Source organism: Globicephala melas, chromosome 10, assembly GCF_963455315.2.
Source record: "Globicephala melas chromosome 10, mGloMel1.2, whole genome shotgun sequence".
Lineage (NCBI taxonomy): Eukaryota > Metazoa > Chordata > Mammalia > Artiodactyla > Delphinidae > Globicephala > Globicephala melas.
This window is the reverse complement of record NC_083323.1, coordinates 83,596,230-83,613,979: the sequence shown is the minus strand read 5'-3', so window position 1 is coordinate 83,613,979 and position 17,750 is coordinate 83,596,230. Positions and strand designations below refer to the sequence as shown.

At 35.2% G+C, this 17,750-nt stretch overlaps 1 protein-coding gene across 7 annotated transcripts in view; it reads right to left on the bottom strand.

Annotated features, from left to right (window-relative positions):
* The window catches only part of SOX5 (SRY-box transcription factor 5), a 991,328-nt gene that overhangs the window by 283,998 nt on the left and 689,580 nt on the right, over window positions 1–17,750 (bottom strand). For all 7 annotated transcript variants that reach the window (XM_060306246.2, XM_060306247.2, XM_060306245.2 and 4 more), the window contains one exon: window positions 11,770–11,980. In XM_060306246.2, the coding sequence (XP_060162229.1) occupies window positions 11,770–11,980 (211 nt within the window). The remainder of the gene's footprint in view (window positions 1–11,769; window positions 11,981–17,750) is intronic.

Below are 17,750 nucleotides of genomic sequence, written 5' to 3'. Positions count from 1 at the left end.
CCGAATGGGATCCTTGCACAGATAGCCCTGGATCTCAGCTCAGGGACCTCCTACTCTGAAGAAGATCCCCCAGAGGCAATCCCTGAGCCGTTAAAATCCAAGTCAGAAGGTCTTCTGAGAAAATATAAATTAATTTTCTGTAACACTCAATGAAATCAACAACATCAAGATAAACCGCTGTGACGGATACCGCTTGAAACGAAGATGAGGGTGAATACGTTTCACTCTAGTGTTGAAAGATTACAAGGCTTCAGACTCAGTGTACTCTGTGCTAAAGTTAAAACACTTATTCCTAAAGACATAGGTTCTACAGCATTTGAGGGTGTCTTCTTGTCCTGACCTTTAAAAAATAAACTCTTTTCTTTATCATCATTTTATGAGTGTTGATTTCCATACAGTGGTGCCTTGGAAAAGGGTGCCTGGAAGTTAGACTCCAGCAGGCTCAGCAAGAAGAGACATTTTCCAGTGACAGACTGCATAGACGAACCCGTAGCCACAATGCATTAGGAGTAGCCTCCAACAGCGGTGGGAGTGTGAGGAACAAAACTGAAAAGGGCTCAACTGAAAAGTACCCTTGTTTGTCCTTCAGTGCAACGGCACTTACAAAACCTCTTCAACGTGTACTTTGTCAAAAGGACAGTGAGTAACTAAACAAAAGCAACTCAAACCTCTGCCAATTAAAGTATCTTTAGGCTTTCCCCCGATCCGTTCCAGTTTTTATTTTTCCCACCTCATCAAATGTGGCTTTAAAATAAGAGTGAATTTCAAAGTGAATTTCAATACTCTTAATTTAACGGAATGCTTTGGGATTTTGAATTTAGGAAAGCCAATCTCCATAATTTCCTTATAAAAATAATAAGTAAAAAGTTGGTAAAGTTAGGGGGTAATTTTGAATTTCAATTTCAACTTATCTGTTAATGTAATATGGTTCAGTTTAAATTCTAACGGGCTGCTCAACAACAGACATTTAAAGTAAAAGAGGAGGCGTTGTGATTTCTAACGTAAACTCAAACATCAAACACTCGGTGCCTGTAGGGATGTTCACAAGGCCAAATACCATGCACCAGGGGCCCGTCTTTTCCACAGAGTAATTATATATAACGCCGTGGCACAGCACAGATGGAAATACACTGCTTATAATATCTACTTTAGGACCCCTAAAATACATCTTAAAACAAGGAGAAAAAGCTTTATGTCCATTTAGAGAATCTAATGGGTCTATATGTCAACACATTTGTAATAGAAATTAAAAGTCCATTAACACGTAATTATTTGGGGGGAAAAAAAACACAAAGTACCACAGAAGGTACAAGCAACTAAATTGAATAATTTTCAATAGATGTGACAGAAGCAAATATCAAAAAGATACATTACACAAGGATATTCATACATATTTTTAAGTTTTAAGACAGCATCATTCATGACCAAGAATTTACACTTTTTTGTTCCATAAACATACAGTTATAAACTTAAAAAGTGTCCAGCCCAACCCTAGAAATGGTATACATGGAGTTAAGAGGAAGTTTTTTGGCCTTTGCCGCTGAGAATTTGTAGTATACTGACTGCATGGTGTCAGGGTGATATCCACTGAACAATATTCCCTGCTGTATCTGCTGGAGAGAGAGAAAGAAAGAGAAAGAGACAGAGAGACAGACAGTCAGGCAGAGACAGAGACGGAGACAGACAGAGCGAGGGAGAAAATTGATGACAATAAAACTCCCAATATTTTCTTCACCCAGTGATGGTCTCCGGTCTGTAGGTGACTCAGGGTGAAGTCTTGAGATCTGTCACAATATATACTTTTCCAAACTCATTCCATTATTTTATTAGTTCTTACAAAAAGAGAACTTTTTTGTGAAGTCTGTACTAAAAGCAATGAACTGTTTCATGCAAAGTAACACTGGGTGACTTTGGTAGTAATAGGTTATGCCTTTAGGGTCTTGTAATATAAAATTGTGAGCAAAGATTTTTTTGAAGAAGTTCAGGAAAAAGTCCCAATTGTGTAAATGATGACAAGGTCTAGTTCTAGTAGAAACAAAATTTCACAAATAAATGCAGTATCTCACACACAAGGGGTACAGTCATCATGGTGTAACAATTTTGGAGGTGTGGGCATCATACTCTAAGAAGGAAGAACAGTGACAGATACAGATGCTAAATAAAACCAAGCATATGTGGGCTCAGAAAGGAGGACTACACACATACCCACGTGTACACACAAAAGGGATGACAAGAAAAAAATCAGAATTGGGGAGGAAGGAAGAACAAATGAGAGAAAGCTAAAATCTTAGAAAATTATGAAACTTTTGGCCAAGGGAGCCTTCAATTATCTTTGTCTTCAGTACACATTCACATTTACTGTAGAAATAAGAATATAAGAAATCCACAAACCCAATGTTAAATTGCTTCTCCTAGTCTCATATTGGTCACATTTTGCAATGTTATCTGTATCAGTATAGAGAAATCTTCTTTCTTTTTGAAAAGTAATTCTTCAGGTACCAACTTGCCTAACCATATTTTATTTAGGGAAATTTATATAAATAAACTTCAAAACAACTAGCTATCCTAGGATTTTTATGAATGCTGGGTTTGTCGTTTTTGTTGTGGATTACATATCCTAAATTTCCAGAATTTTGCAGGTCTGAACCAGAATTTTTCAGTACGTGTAAGTATCCTGGGAAAGCATCACTGGAGCCATATAATGTTTCTCGTATGCCTAAAGTAACAATGTTTCTAACCAGCCAAGATGTGGTAATGACAATAACTGGTACAATTCCAAGTTGGTTATAATTTATAAAGTACTTCCATGTGCATTACCTCGTTTCCTTTAAGAACCCTCTGAAGAAAGTAGGGCAGTTAGATTTGCCAACAGAGGACAGATATTTATTACATTAACACAATTACTACAGCAATTTAAAGGAAGGTAAATATAATGTCTTTTATAATATAAATTATAAGGTAGATGCTCAGTTTAATGCAAAGAAATCCTTATTTAAATTTAAAAGCTGCATTTCCCTCAAATGTGGCAAAACAGATACAATGGCATTCCCAAATATTGCTAAATACTTGTAAGTTAATGCTTCAAAACTGATCAGAGACTAAACTATATGGATATATACCTTACACACAGTAATCAGTGACAGAACCAGGACTGCAACTCAAACCCTGACTCAGTGCAGTTACCCTTTTTCATCATGAATTGATTTGAAAGTCAGATAAGAACGACGAACTAGGTCTCAAAAAACGCACAAATATACATATTTTCCCCATTCTGCATACAATTTCTAGGATTTATAAGCCCTCTGAAGGAACTCCTGAATCCTGAGTTTGGAAACTCTCCCCTTGAGGGAACATCTTAGAGTCCCTGAAAGACTGGAGGGAACAAGGAAGGAGTTGAGTCAGTTACTTTTCTTTGACTACAGGCCTCCGGAGATGCACTGTCGGGGGGCGGGGTGGGGTGGTGGAGTGATAGATCCAACTGTAGCCTGTTAGCATCTTGAGCTCATCGTAAGAAATAATAACTCTCTCTCCCATGCCAGCTCTGTCCTAGAAAAGAGTGCTGGTCTCCATTATGATGAAACACTATTAAAGAACCATTCACAGCATCGAATTCTGGAAAATTAGTCACAGATCAATTCACTTTTTACTTTGCCCATAGTAGTGGGGGGAAATTGTAATCTGTGGCCACAAATTCATAGATAATGCCAATATATTAGCAATACTACAGTTATTTCAAAGATTAGTGTGACCATAAAATATATAAAGTTTTTGCTACGTGTGTATTCTAGTTTTGTATCCTGGATCTTAATACCTAGCTTTGTGACCGGGGACAATACTTTAACCTTTAAGTCACAGGAAGAATTTAAAGTAATGATCTCAAAGATTCAATAATGACAAGAAGGATGGAAAGGCCAAGATGAATGAGATAAACAGGTAGGGAGGTTAACTGAGTAGGACATGAGAAAAGAGGGCAGTGAAAACAGAAGGCGGGGACTTCCCTGGTGGCCCAGCGGTTGGGAATCTACCTGCCAATGCAGGGGACAAGGGTTCAATCCCTGTTCCGGGAGGATCCCACATGCCTCGGAGCAACTAAGCCCATGGGCCACAACTGCTGAGCCTGCGCTGTAGAGCCTGCGAGCTACAACTACTGAGCCCATGTGCTGCAACTACTGAAGCCCACGTGCCTAGAGCCCATGCTCCACAACAAGAGAAGCCACTGCAATGAGAAGCCCTCACACCACAACAAAGAGTAGCCCCAGCTTGCCACAACTAGAGAAAGCTTGTGAGCAGTAACGAGGAGCCAATGCAGCCAAAAATAAATAAATAATTAAAAAAAAATAAAAAACAGAAGGCGAGCAATGAAATCTACTCAATTTTTAGGGGAGTGTTAGCAAAGGCTAAAAATGTCAATTAGTGGGTGGACCGTCATCCACAGGTAACACAATCACCTACTATGGATCAAGTTCATTATTAGGAAGCGGAGAGACACAGATAATCAAACCAAGAACTCATTTCAACGTTCACATACTTACAGCTGTGGAAGACAGCAGGTAAATAAACAATGATGGTAATGTGGTCAGAACTAACAGGGATGAATTATGTTAGCAGTGTAGACTAAACCAAATTCTGACAAAGGTGTTCAGAGAAGGCGTTGAGTCTTAAAGGTTGCATATAAATTCATTAGGTGGATAAGACAGGGTATGATATTTAAGGCAGAGGAAACTGCATATGAAAAAGCAGAGTAGTATTAAAAATACAGAGTGTTGAGAGAACTGCATGCAGTTTCTTTAATAAAGACAGCATGAGAACATGTACCTTAGAGAATGGTGGAAAGTAATGTTAAGGGGATTAAAGGGTCAGGTCTTGCGTTCAATGCCAAGTAGTTTTGCGGAAGAAAAGAAGTTCGTTCTAATTCTAGTTCCTCCATATGACAAGAACATGAACAAGTTACTAAAACTTGATTTTTAATTTTTAAGATAAGTAATAATACCAGCTTCGGAGTTTCTGAGGATTAAATGAGGTAGCTCACATAACATCTGGCAGAAGGGTCATGTATTTATTAAGGTCTTTCCTCTCCTTTTCCCAAGACAGCAGGGTAACACTGAAGCAGTATAAACGTCCTTTCAACAAATATTTTAAATATTTAGTATGTGCACTATCCTCACCCTTAAGGCATTTAATACAGGGGAAGAAACTTGACAAATAAGTGGACAGTCACAATACAGTTAAGTAACTAACAATGGAGGGAGGCAAGTAACAGTTCTTAAAAAGATGAAAAAGTTAATGCAGTGAGTGTAAATAACTCTTTCTAGCAACTTGGACTTGGAGAAATGAGGAACAGAATTACAGATAGAGGGGATGGGAATGAAGAAAAGGTGTTGTTTGTTGTGTTTCTAGGAGGAAGAGATATAAATAAGCTGCAAAGGTCATTCCAAAGTGACATAGGAGTACTATAGACATTAATATAGAAAAGTTAAAATATGAAGCCTGTTACAATCTTGTATCTAAAAGGATTCTATTTTAAATGAGATATATAAAGTTCTCATCAAGGTAAAAATTACTTGTACCTGCACTGTTCTGAGCCTAAGGTTTGAATGAAAATCAAAGTCTGGATCTGACGCCTAAATTTAAAGGCTGATCTGTAGTTACAGACTACAGTCCCTAGCTACCTGGAACTTGAGAACACAGGACATTTGTGGATACCCATCTATCTTGGCTTTATTAGCTAAATTAAGATAGCTGGTTATCTTAGATTTGTTCAGATTTAATTTAATGATCAATGATATACTCTTTAAAACTAAGATGGGGTGATGACATTATTTCTAAAAAAATCAAGACAGAGAGAGTAAAGAATACCAGAAGGTATGACATAACTGAACTGGAGAAAAAAGGCACCTGGACCTGTAGGATGTGCACTGGATTCTCATTCTAGCTTTAACACTAACTTGCTGTGTGATCTACCTCAGTTCTCTCTGTCTCTCTCTCAATGAGGAGAGAGGGCTAAAATGTGTCTACATTTCATTCCAATTCCGAATTTTTATTATGCCAAACTAATTTGCTCCCAGACATTCTTCTAAAACAAGTTTTTCTTAACATATCTTCCAAGGCATTTTTTTTTTTAACACTTTAAAATCAAACAGTTTAAACTGAGCTGATTTTCAATTAAAGCTTTCTGGAAATTTGATCACCATTGAGGAATCTGAAATTTACTTTAGCAGAAAATTATGGAATACTACTTTCTTATTCAATATTTCATAGGAATTTAGGGACACATGTATTAATGTGTTAACATTAAACTATTACTGGCAAAATCCCTAATTAGAAAAAACAGTGTAAGTAGTGGTTAAGGGCATGAATTTTAGCTTAAGGTTGACTTCAGTTTGAATGATGACCCGACAGTCACCCCGTGACATATTTAATCATCAGTTTCCTCATCTGAAAATGGAGATAATAAGAAACAGAATATTTAGTTCATGTGTATGGCATTTCCTGAAACTGGAATAGCTATACATAATAGCCCTGGTTATGAGGTTTATGCAAAGATTAAATAAACTATTTCATATAAAGTACTTAACACTATCATTAACACATGATATGCACTTAATATATGCAAACAACCAAATACATATCATTTATTCAAGGCCTTGATACAGGAATAATGTATCACATATTATGATATTAAAGCTCGTCATTCTTAACTCCTAAGTCTAATAGTTAAAAAAAACAACTGATAGAGCATAGTTACTACCAAATATAAAATATATGTTACATAGGTCAGACATTTCAAACTGAAAATTCACTATGAACTTTGGCAGGTTCCACATCAGTTAAAGTGTCACTGGACAAATGAGAATCTTCAGCACCAGAACTTTTAAAGTAATGACAGACAAAAATTCTGATGGAGCAAAAAGATACAAACAAAAGTATATAAATATATTTTCTATTTATAACTTTTAAAATATTTTAATTAATTGCTTGAAAAGATAAGCTAGCTCGAATAAAAGAGCCATTTTTTCTTTGGCCCATATGCAAATCTTATTTTCTTTCTAACCATTTTACCTCGGTGGCCTCCTTTTGTATGACACACCACTCTCTTCTAACTTCTGAATTTCTGCTAGTTTACTGTTGGCAGGGATAAGGTCGGAAATAATACGGACCTTCTATTGAAATCTGCATTCCCCCCCCCATCAGAGGAAGCAAAGGCATGAATATGGCACTCTCATAACGATTTAGCTGGGGCTTAATGAAATTTTCATCACAACCTGCTGTTCATTTTAATGGCCTTTGAAAAACAATGGAAAACATAGCTTGAGGGAAGAAAAGATTTTTCTGTAGCAGATATCTGTCAGCTTAACATTTAGTTCCATTCACTCTCTCCCTACTCTCCTCATCCCCATATTACTGCCCTCATCACAGAACTATAACACTGTTTTGTACTTTTTCATTAAATTTATTCCTAGGTATTTTATTCTTTTGATGTTATAGTACATCACAGAACTACAGATCATTTGTTCGTACTGTATGCAATGTCACTGTCCTGATGTTTGGCTAATGTCAGGTTTTGGTGTCCATTCTCATGTCTAACCATACCCTTTAATTAGTGGAGTTTTTTAATCAGTTTGAATAACGACCCCAACAGTCACCCTGTGACATATTCAACATCAGTTTCCTCATCTGAAAATAGAGATAATAAGAATCAGAATATTTAGAGTGTAACTTCCCACTTGCTGTGGAGCCTATCACATATCTTCCTAGATATATTTCTCCCTTTTTCTCTTTTTGCAGTTAAAAAAAAATAGAAAGAAATTTCCTTTAACACTCTATTCCTTTTCTATGATACAATTTTCTGCCGTGTTATTATTTTTTTCTTGGTGATTAAGATCATCACTTTACTCAGATACATAAATTGCTCCTTGATAATACTCCCAATAGTTGCAGTTACTAAATATTCTTACAAGAGCAAATTTCTTCATCAATAAAAGTGAGTCTAATTTCTCCAAAGAAGACATACAGATGGCCAATAGGCACATGAAAAGATGCTCAACATCACTAATATTAGAGAAATGCAAATCAAAACTACCATGAGGTACCACCTCACACCAATCAGAATGGCCATAATTAGAAAGTCTACAAATAATAAATGCTATAGAGGGTGTGGAGAAAAGGGAACCCTCCATTGGTGGGAATGTGAGTTGGTGCAGCCACTATGGAAAACAGTATGGAGGTTCCTCAGAAAACTAAAAATTGAGTTGCCGTATGGTCCAGCAATCCCACTCCTGTGCATGTATCTGGAGAAAATTCTAATTTGAAAAGATATATGCACCTCAATGTTCATAGCAGTGCTATTTAAAATAGCCAAGACATGGAAGCAACCTAAATGTCCACTGACAGACGAATGGATAAAGAAGATGGGGTATATACATATATACAGTGGAATACTACTCAGCTATAAACAAGAATGAAATAATGCCATTTGCAGCAACATGGATGGATCTAGAGATTGTCACACTTAGTGAAGTCAGTCAGAAAGAGAAAGACAAATACCATAGGACATCACTTACATGTGGAATCTATAAAATGACACAAATGAACTTATTTGCAAGAGAGAAACAGACTCATAGATACAGAAAACAAACTTACCAAAGGGGAAAGGGGGTGGGAGAGGGGTAATTAGGAGTTTGGGATTATCAGATACAAAGTAGTGTACATAAAATAGATAAACAGCAAGGTCCTACTGGATAGCACAGGGAGCTGTATTTAATATCCTGTGATAAACCATAATGGAAAAGAATATTATAAATAAGCATAACTGAATCCCTTTGCTGTACACCAGAAACTAACACACTGTAAATCACCTATGCTTCAATTGTAAGTAAGTAAATAAATAAGTAACTGTGAGTCTACTTACATTTCTGTGTACTCAAAGCATGTCTAGGAATCTTGTGTACGTAAACATAACACCATCTTAAGTCGTTTTGTATTCATACAAAAACTAACTTTCTGGGACTCGGGCTTCTAGATGCTTGGCATGTTCAACCTATATGCCAGTCTTCCATAAAGACTATCTTTGTATTTTCTCAATATCTTTGTATTATTCAATAACAAGTCACTCTTGAGCTGAGCTTTTAATATATTTGTAGGAAGGAAAGTACAAAAAAAGAGCTGTGGGAAATACAATAATGAAAACAGTCTAATGTCCACATACATAACGATATTTCTTTGTGTCAACTCTTTCTGCCATGGATGCTCTATCTCTGTTCTTTTGCCTGTGTAGCTAATTTTCTCCTAATTCCCAGTACCTCTGAATGTTTCCTGCTAAGCAAACTGGCAAGCACTGTCTCCTGCCCTTTTTCCTGTTAGGAATTATTCGTTTGGCTTCAGCCTGTCATATACTTCCAAATTAAGAGTCTGTGCACCCACCTGGAAGGAAGCTCACATGAAACGCTGAGGGAATACCAAGGCCCTAAAAGAAATGACACCTCAGCAGCAAAGAACACACTTCATATCCAGATCTTGCTTTCTAACACCATTCTCCAATAAAAGGAACCAGGGCTTCTTAGAGAAATGGCTTATTCTAGGACTGGGAGAAGGAAAGATACAAGATGAATCTGCAGTATCTTATAGTACCAGAAAGTAAACAAGTGTTCAAAAAAAAGAAAAAACCCACCATCACAGTGGTACGTCAAAGTGACAATAGAAGGAGCCTCCAATGAACAAAGCTGGAACAATGTGACTAACAAAATAAAAAACTGTATTATAACTCGAAGTATAAAATAAACATCCATGACTTCATACTGATATAAATAAGTGATTGAATAAGTAAATGACAGAGAAGAGATAAATCTCCAATAAAGAATAAATACAAATAAATTTCTCGATGATTCACTGTGAAGGATGGGGATCAAGGTCCCCTACTCCTTAAATGTGGGTTGTACACAGCACCCTCCTTCCACAGAGTAAGGTACAGAAAGGGGGCAGAGAGGCTTTACAGTGGAGAAACCCGACAAACACTGTTATCAGCCAGATGATCAAGGTCAACACCAACATTCGTAAATCACATAGTAAGTATGTACTTTTGATGTGATGTGACAAGAATGGTACTTGGTTTCTGTGGTCTTTCTACCCAAACCCACAGTCCCAGTTTAATTATGAGAAAACCACCAGACAAATTCTAATAGAGTGGCATTCTACAATATATCTGAACAGTATTCCTCAAAATTTTCAAGGTTACCAAAAACAAGAACAGCCTGAGAAACTGTTGCAGCCAAAAGGAGCCCAAGGAGACATGAGAACTAAATAGCTAAATGTAATCTGTTATGTGATGGCATCCTAGAAGAGAAAAAGCACACGGTGAAAACTAAAGAAATCTGAATAAACTATGGACTTTAGTTAATAATGCTGTATCACAACATAAAAGATGCAAAATAATTTTAAATGCAGAAAGTTAATCATGCAAAATGAATAGCATATACAAAAATAAAGAAAAAGAAAACTATCATAAAGATGTTATACCAGAAAGCTATGATTCTGGGTGATTTTTATTATCTTCCTTTTAATTTTTCTGTTTTTTTAAACAACTCTTATAGTAAGAAAATACTATTTTTACTATCAGAAAAAAATGCAGCACATTAAAAGAAAAAGGTTGTGTGGGTCCTCCTCAAAACTCCATTTTTATCTCCATGAAGATTAGAGCCAAAAAGTCTTTGGCTGACTAGATTATTTCCAAAATTCCTTCCAACTGTAAGATCATGTGAATTACATAAATTTTAACTAAAATCCATGTCCCAGCTATGCATCTGGTAGAGACCCAGAAATATTTAATTACCACATGACTCCAAATACTGGTTAACATACATTTTGTGCCAGATATAATTTACCAGTGTCCTAACAACAGTTAAAAATAGTGTTAAATAGTATAAATGCAGTATATTTTTGGTGTAAAGCATGTCTTTTTATGTCACTGTTTTATGTTTGTTTGTTTTACTTTTCCATCTGACTCTGAAATAAATAGGAGGCATGTTCTTGTGTGCAACGTGGCATCCGTGTTTAGGATGGACATAGGTTTTAAACAGGAGTTAGTAAACATCTGTAACATAAAGGATGACTATCACTTATTCATAAATTATACAGTTTGCATCAATCGTTTTACTAGTTTGTTTGCTTTCATTTTAAGATGAGTCCATGAGCATTATTACCTGTAGGAGACTATCTGTAACTATTAAAGAGATTTAGAAAATGAAATCTTAAAAGAAAGGCATCCTGGAAGTTGAAAAACTGGGAACCTCAGCTGAGCTAACAGTAAGAGAATCACTACTTTTCAAATACACAATAGTTCTAACCATACTAATTTTAGACTACACAAAAAATAGACCGAATTGCCTAGGCAGTCTAAGATGCATTAGTGTAAAAAGGTTATAAAATGTAACAAAGTTGTAAAATGGCCCTGGTGGGGAAGCACAAACTAGACTGCACATATCTGGCAGGTAGGCGGTGACTGTCCTGGGCTCTTCTGCCACTTTGTATTCTTGAACCTTAAGTTTTACTCAACCACAACTTACTCGTGTGAAAATAAGGAAGACATCATAACAAAAATTAATGATTTATAAAATTGGGGTTAGACGTATAAATATGTTTCTAAAAAAAAAAATACTATGCATCTTCATTGCATTCGGTTTCTTCCAATTTAACCTTGAGAGTGCGTCAGAAAAGAGAGCTAGAAGTTAAAATCAAACCATTAAAATCAGGTTTGTTTTCTTTTCAATCCTTTACCTTCTGGCTCATTTTTGATGAGCTCTTCCATCTTCCTCTGCTTCAAGGTGTCAACAACATCAGCTAAGCTGCCTTTGCGCCGCTCAGGAGTCCCCAGGGCTGTACTAGACAAGGACTCGCCACTCTGTCGCCCACCTTCTTCTGCCTTCTGAGGTGAGGTAGATGAGTTGTGTGGGGCAAATGAAGACATAACTTTATTGCCATCAACTTCCTGAAAGAGAAATCAAAAGAAAAACATATATATATATATATTTGTTTAAAATTCAGTAAGCTTTTTAATTTTAATTGATTACATGGCTTATTCAGCTGCAACGGTGAAAAATATCAGTCTGCAGGAGCAAAAGGAATAAAGAAATTTCAAAAAAGCATACATTAACTTTACAGGTTGACACTAGAGTGAGACAAAGATCAATTCATAGGAGAAGTAAAAATAAGAAGATTCTCTCCCTTAGACTGAGTTCAAACGGCAACGCAGCCTTTCTACAAAGCCTATATTGATTAGTTTTGTCTATTTTTGGCTTTTGTTTGAAAGTCTTAGATCTTCCTATGAACATTAAATGTAGTGGTCATCTGTAATAAACCTTCTCATGATATTATAATGTTTAAACAAATAACATTCCAAATATTTAATTTTCTTTTTAATTTTAAGCAGCTGCCTGTTCTTTATGGTAGTCCTAATTAAAGGAGGGTCCTCTTTTACTTCTCCACCTTCCTCTCATGCTTTTAAGAAGACAGCAGCCACCCAAGTTATTCTGACATCAGAGAAGTATACTGTAAATTCATTTCTGCTTATGCAGAAGATATTTCCAATTCCATTTGTTATCTGAAGCACTGTTTCTGATGATACTCTTTGCTGTTTCGCACTTTAAGCCTCATTTGCCCTGAAAAATGAAGTTTCTTGCAGACTTTGCCTCTTCATAATTGTGTACATGTATGAAAAGAACTTATTCTATAATTCTAAAAGGTAAACATACTTCTGGTGTTCCTTTTGGCATTATTCTTCCCATAATTTCTAGTAGAACTTCGGCAATTTGTGTAATATCAGGGGTATATTTTGTATAAGCAGCACTAAATTGTTTTATCAGAACTTTTCAAAAGAAATGATATTGAAATGACAAAGAAAAATTTATTTTCTTAAAGGTTTTCCTTGTATAATCTCTTACCTCCATAATCCTTTGACTTGCCACAAAGCAGAGCTTTTCTTAAAAATAAATCTGTATCCTAACATCTTTGAGGAAGTTAGTCTCCCCCAGGTTTATTTCTTAATTCTACAGCATTAGAAGTTTCCAATAAAATATATATGAGCGTGTGCACATTTAATATTCAGTATAATAGCTTATGCCCGTGTTTACACATTTGTCCTCTATTTAAGACATGTTAATGAGGATCTGTTGACACCAGAAAAATGACAAATCACACTGATTTGATATTTAATCTTTAAAAAATAATGCTAATATTTTTGACTAGATTAAAATTACTTGATAAAACTGTCATTCTAATTGTTTAAAATATATGAAAAATAGAGATGTCAACACAAATGTAATCATAACTTGTTCATATGATTTTTGTCAATGGATATCAGTGAGTACAGGGACATTAGCTATGGTATAAACATCAGTTTGTTGGGTGGGATCGAGTCAATGTGGGAAAAGCAAAAGTAAAAAATGTGTGCGAAAAGAATTTTCAGAATAATTCTAAACCCCAAATGGTTTCCATTTCCTAAAAACAGAATATGCCTCTTACAATCACTGTTTCTTGACTGAACGCTCTATAGACAATACCTTCATAGATGACTCTTAGCTTATAACGTACTTGAATTTAGAAATCAATATGCATAATAATTATAAGCCCCTGCAGGCTAAGTGAAAGTACACTTTTGTAATTATTTATTTAAAACCGACACATAAATACAAGCAAACACTTAAACACAGATACATACACACACAGACACCTCTGAAAGGGGCAATCACAAATTCATTCAGTAAACTAAGGAATGTTTTTATGAATGACCCATAATAAACATTAGCTCAGTTTAATGTGCAAACCAGAATACAGCAAAACTGCTGTATTTATTTTCCACAGATCTTTCTTCTCCTTTATTTCCAAGGTCAAAAGCAGAAACATCCCAATTTTAGCTTCACTTTAAACATTTATATTTTATACTCTGTTTTTACGTTATATGATGATATACTTTACAAATAAGAATTTGGCAACTGAGCTTCGCTTGCCATAAGTGAAAATTACACACATTTTTCTGTAGCATCATCTGTACAGAGAATGACACCCAAATTATATGCAATGAAGTCTATTAAAATATCAGAAAAAATTTCAAATTAAAGTAAAATAAAATAATATCCCATTTTGCATCTCTCTAATTTTCTACACCTTGCAAAGAGAAAGGATATATTGTGAAGAGTTTAACGTATTTCACAAGAATTCTAAACTCAGTTACCACAGCAATATAAAAATAAATTAATGAGCATTACTTTTATTTCAAGCAGGAATATTTATCTTATCGCTGTTTCACCTGTCTGATTACATTTCAGCCTCTGGCAGTGTTAATCCCTTTAACAGTTTTATGTAGTTAACAGATGTTTCAGTGTGGGGTTCCACTGTCCATCTGCATGGCCAATGGCCTGTTATGTAGTGCTGGCACAGTCTTCGGTCAACGAAGTCCTATGGTTTTCAGTTTCTTCCCTGGGACTGCATTTACCATCCCCGAAATAATGACTGCACATTTCTGTTCATTTTCCTGGGAGCTGAACGTTCAAAGAGTCCGCTAACAAATGCAGCAGTGGTCCAGGCCAGCAATATATATTTAATTAAGTTTTGTGAACTCTAAGAACAAGCTTCAGTATTTTGCAGAAGAGCTCTTGGAACTGTGATGTGTAACTTTTAAAGTCTAATGATAAAAGTGTGTTCCAAACTTTTAGAATGAGGTTAATAATCTCCGGTATACATTTTTTTTTTTTTTTTTGGCCACGCCACACAGCATGTGGGATCTTAGTTCCCCAACCAGGGGTCGAACCCAATGCCCCCTGCAGTGGAAGTGCAGAGTCTTAACCACTGGACCGCCAGGGAAGTCCGTGTTTCTTGAACAAGCTTTACCTCACCTTGCTCTCTTTGTCACCTTTGCAACCATGAGATAAAGGAAGGGGTCTGCCTAATGTATCCATGTATCTACCCTCATCAAAATATCTTTTTAAAAATGCATTCTTATTAATTCTATAGATAGTATTTTTCTATGAACACCTTAATATTCAAATTTTAGATAATTTGGTGACTAAGAAGAATTAATTCATTTGAATAAAAGAGATAATATGCGACTCAATCAAATATGTATCTTCCTTTTATTGCCCAAATGACATTTCATTCTTGACTTCTAGACTCAAGAAATACATCATCATGTGTATTTTTCGGTCCTATAAACTGAAATTAAATCCACACAGGGTAGTAAAAACACTACATTTAATAGTCAGTCTATCAGACTATAATCACTAAGAATGACAGACAATATTTATTGAATATTTACTTTGTGTCAGGCGTTGTTTAAACTGCCATATATGCATTAATTCAGTTAATTCTCATGGCAAGCCTAATTATGATTTGCACTTCAGAGATGGAGAAACTGAGGCACACAGACTGAAGTAAATGCCTGAGATCATGTGACTAATAAAACATAAAGTAGATAATCAACTCCATTCTCTTGGCTTCCAGAGCCCTGGTTCTCAACCACAGTGCTAATACTACCCTACTCTTAAAAGACAAAAAACAAACAAACCCCCAAGAAACCTTTAACTATGTCTATATCTATCAATGATATGGGTGAACAAGATCTGCTTCTTCTTCATAATTAAGTATGAAAAAGAGAGGCTTTCACCCCAATATGTTCAACTCCTAAAGAAGTGATGTAAATGTCCTGAAATTAATTAACCCAGCAGTATTGTAGGCTTATAAAGCTCTCTCCATCCAAATACACATTGGTTTATACTATATTCCACAAAAATGAACCTTACGATTTAAATAGTTATATAAACCAAACGTATACATTTGAGGTCTAAGTGGCTAATCAAAATAATGGTGCTCAGTAGTTTATGATTTTTAATCTATCTTTATAGAATGTGTGGCCACCTCTAGCATTCTTTCTAGTTCAATAAAGTTTTGAGCTTAGAAGAAACAGTACAGAAGATCTGGACTATCTTTAACTAAATTCTCATTAATGCAAGTTCATTAATTTTGGTATTGCATAGACGCAGCACAAAATGAACTACAGATCCACAGAGAAAGTGTTTTGGTGCCAAACAAGTTTTGACATGGTCATGTTCTTCCAGCAACAGGCATGGGATGTAATGTCCAGCATGGTAACCATAGTTAATAATTTTATAGTCTCTATCTGAAAGTTGCTAAGAGAGTAAATCTTAAAAGTTCTCATCACAACAGAAAAAAAATTTGTAACTTAGGCGATGGGTGTTAATTAGGCTTACTGTGGTGATCATTTTGCAATATATACCAATAGCAAGTCACTATGTTGTACACCTGAAACTAATATAATGCTATATGTCAATTATATCTGAATTTTTAAAAGCTATATTATGCAGTTATTCCTTAAATTCTTTAAAAATTGGATCAAAATATGTTATCACAGATATCCATTTTGAAACTAAATTGCACTACCTGTAACCTATTCTGTCAAACTAGGAGATGCCAAATTTCATTTAGTAATAGAAAAAAATACATAATGATTGTATAAAAACTATTTTTAATGTTTTTTTGGTTAAAATAATTTTTCATTATACTTCTGCATGAAACCTCAAACCACTAACGCTTACTCCTTTTGGATTATAGATCTCTTGATGTAGCTAGAGATGCCCTCCAAAACTCAAATGCACATGCATACAGGCAAACACTCATGCAATTGCACACATAATTTTACATATAATTTTAGAGAGTTCATTTTCTACTCTCATAGTTCCAACTATGAACTTCCTCAATGAAATCCCCTAGTAACTCCTATAAACCCTGGGTTCCAGGTTAAGAAGCTCTGACCGAAATGTGAAAAGGATTATAAACTCATTAATATATACAATTAGATGATTTCAAAATGATCAGTTATTATATGTAAAAAGAGCCTCAAACTATAGATTTTATTGATGTTTTATTCAGATAAACATAGAAGCATGTATGTCAATAACTTGAAATTTTACTGTTCCTAAGATAAACATTTAGACAGAGATCAATATTTTAATTATAAAGAATAATAAACACATTGAAGAAAACAGTACATTACTAAGGGCAATCATTGCCTTCTTACTCAGAAATTACTTTGTGATAATGCACATATAAATCTGAAATGGAAGGCAGAACAAATTGTTACTTTTATAAATGAATGTTACCGTTTTGAGAAGTCATATCTATTAAATTTCAAACAGGAATTTTCCTGAAAGCAGGATGTAAACATACGAGGAAGGATACATGAGGCAAAACCCAACACCTCAAAAAGCTCACTGGGGAACACTAAGAGTCTTTCTTTGATTAACATGATCAAATTCAATATTCTGGGAACAGGATATGGTCAGTTCCCAAGATTTATACAACAAAAGTCAACACTTATAGGCAGATCTCTGAAGGGTGTCTATTATGGTTGTGATTACTGTTGGTGTTAATGTTGTCGGATTTAAAATCTTTTCTAAACTTTTCCTAAAAAAGAGCTGTCTAACGCATACTTAGATTCACTGATTTAAATAAATGAAAAATTGACAGAGACAGTTTTGCTTGAGTTACTGTCAGTCATCTATAGACAGAGCTCATCACAACTGTTCACCTTTCTATATTGGAAAAAGCCACCAATAACACATTTGTAAAACTTACTGAGTTTTATAAGATCAACAATTCTTAGTGCTTAAATGACTACAAGGTAAACTGATTGAAATTCCAGATATTAGATGAGTGGTTCATAAATCTGTCTAGGGATGAGACCAGCA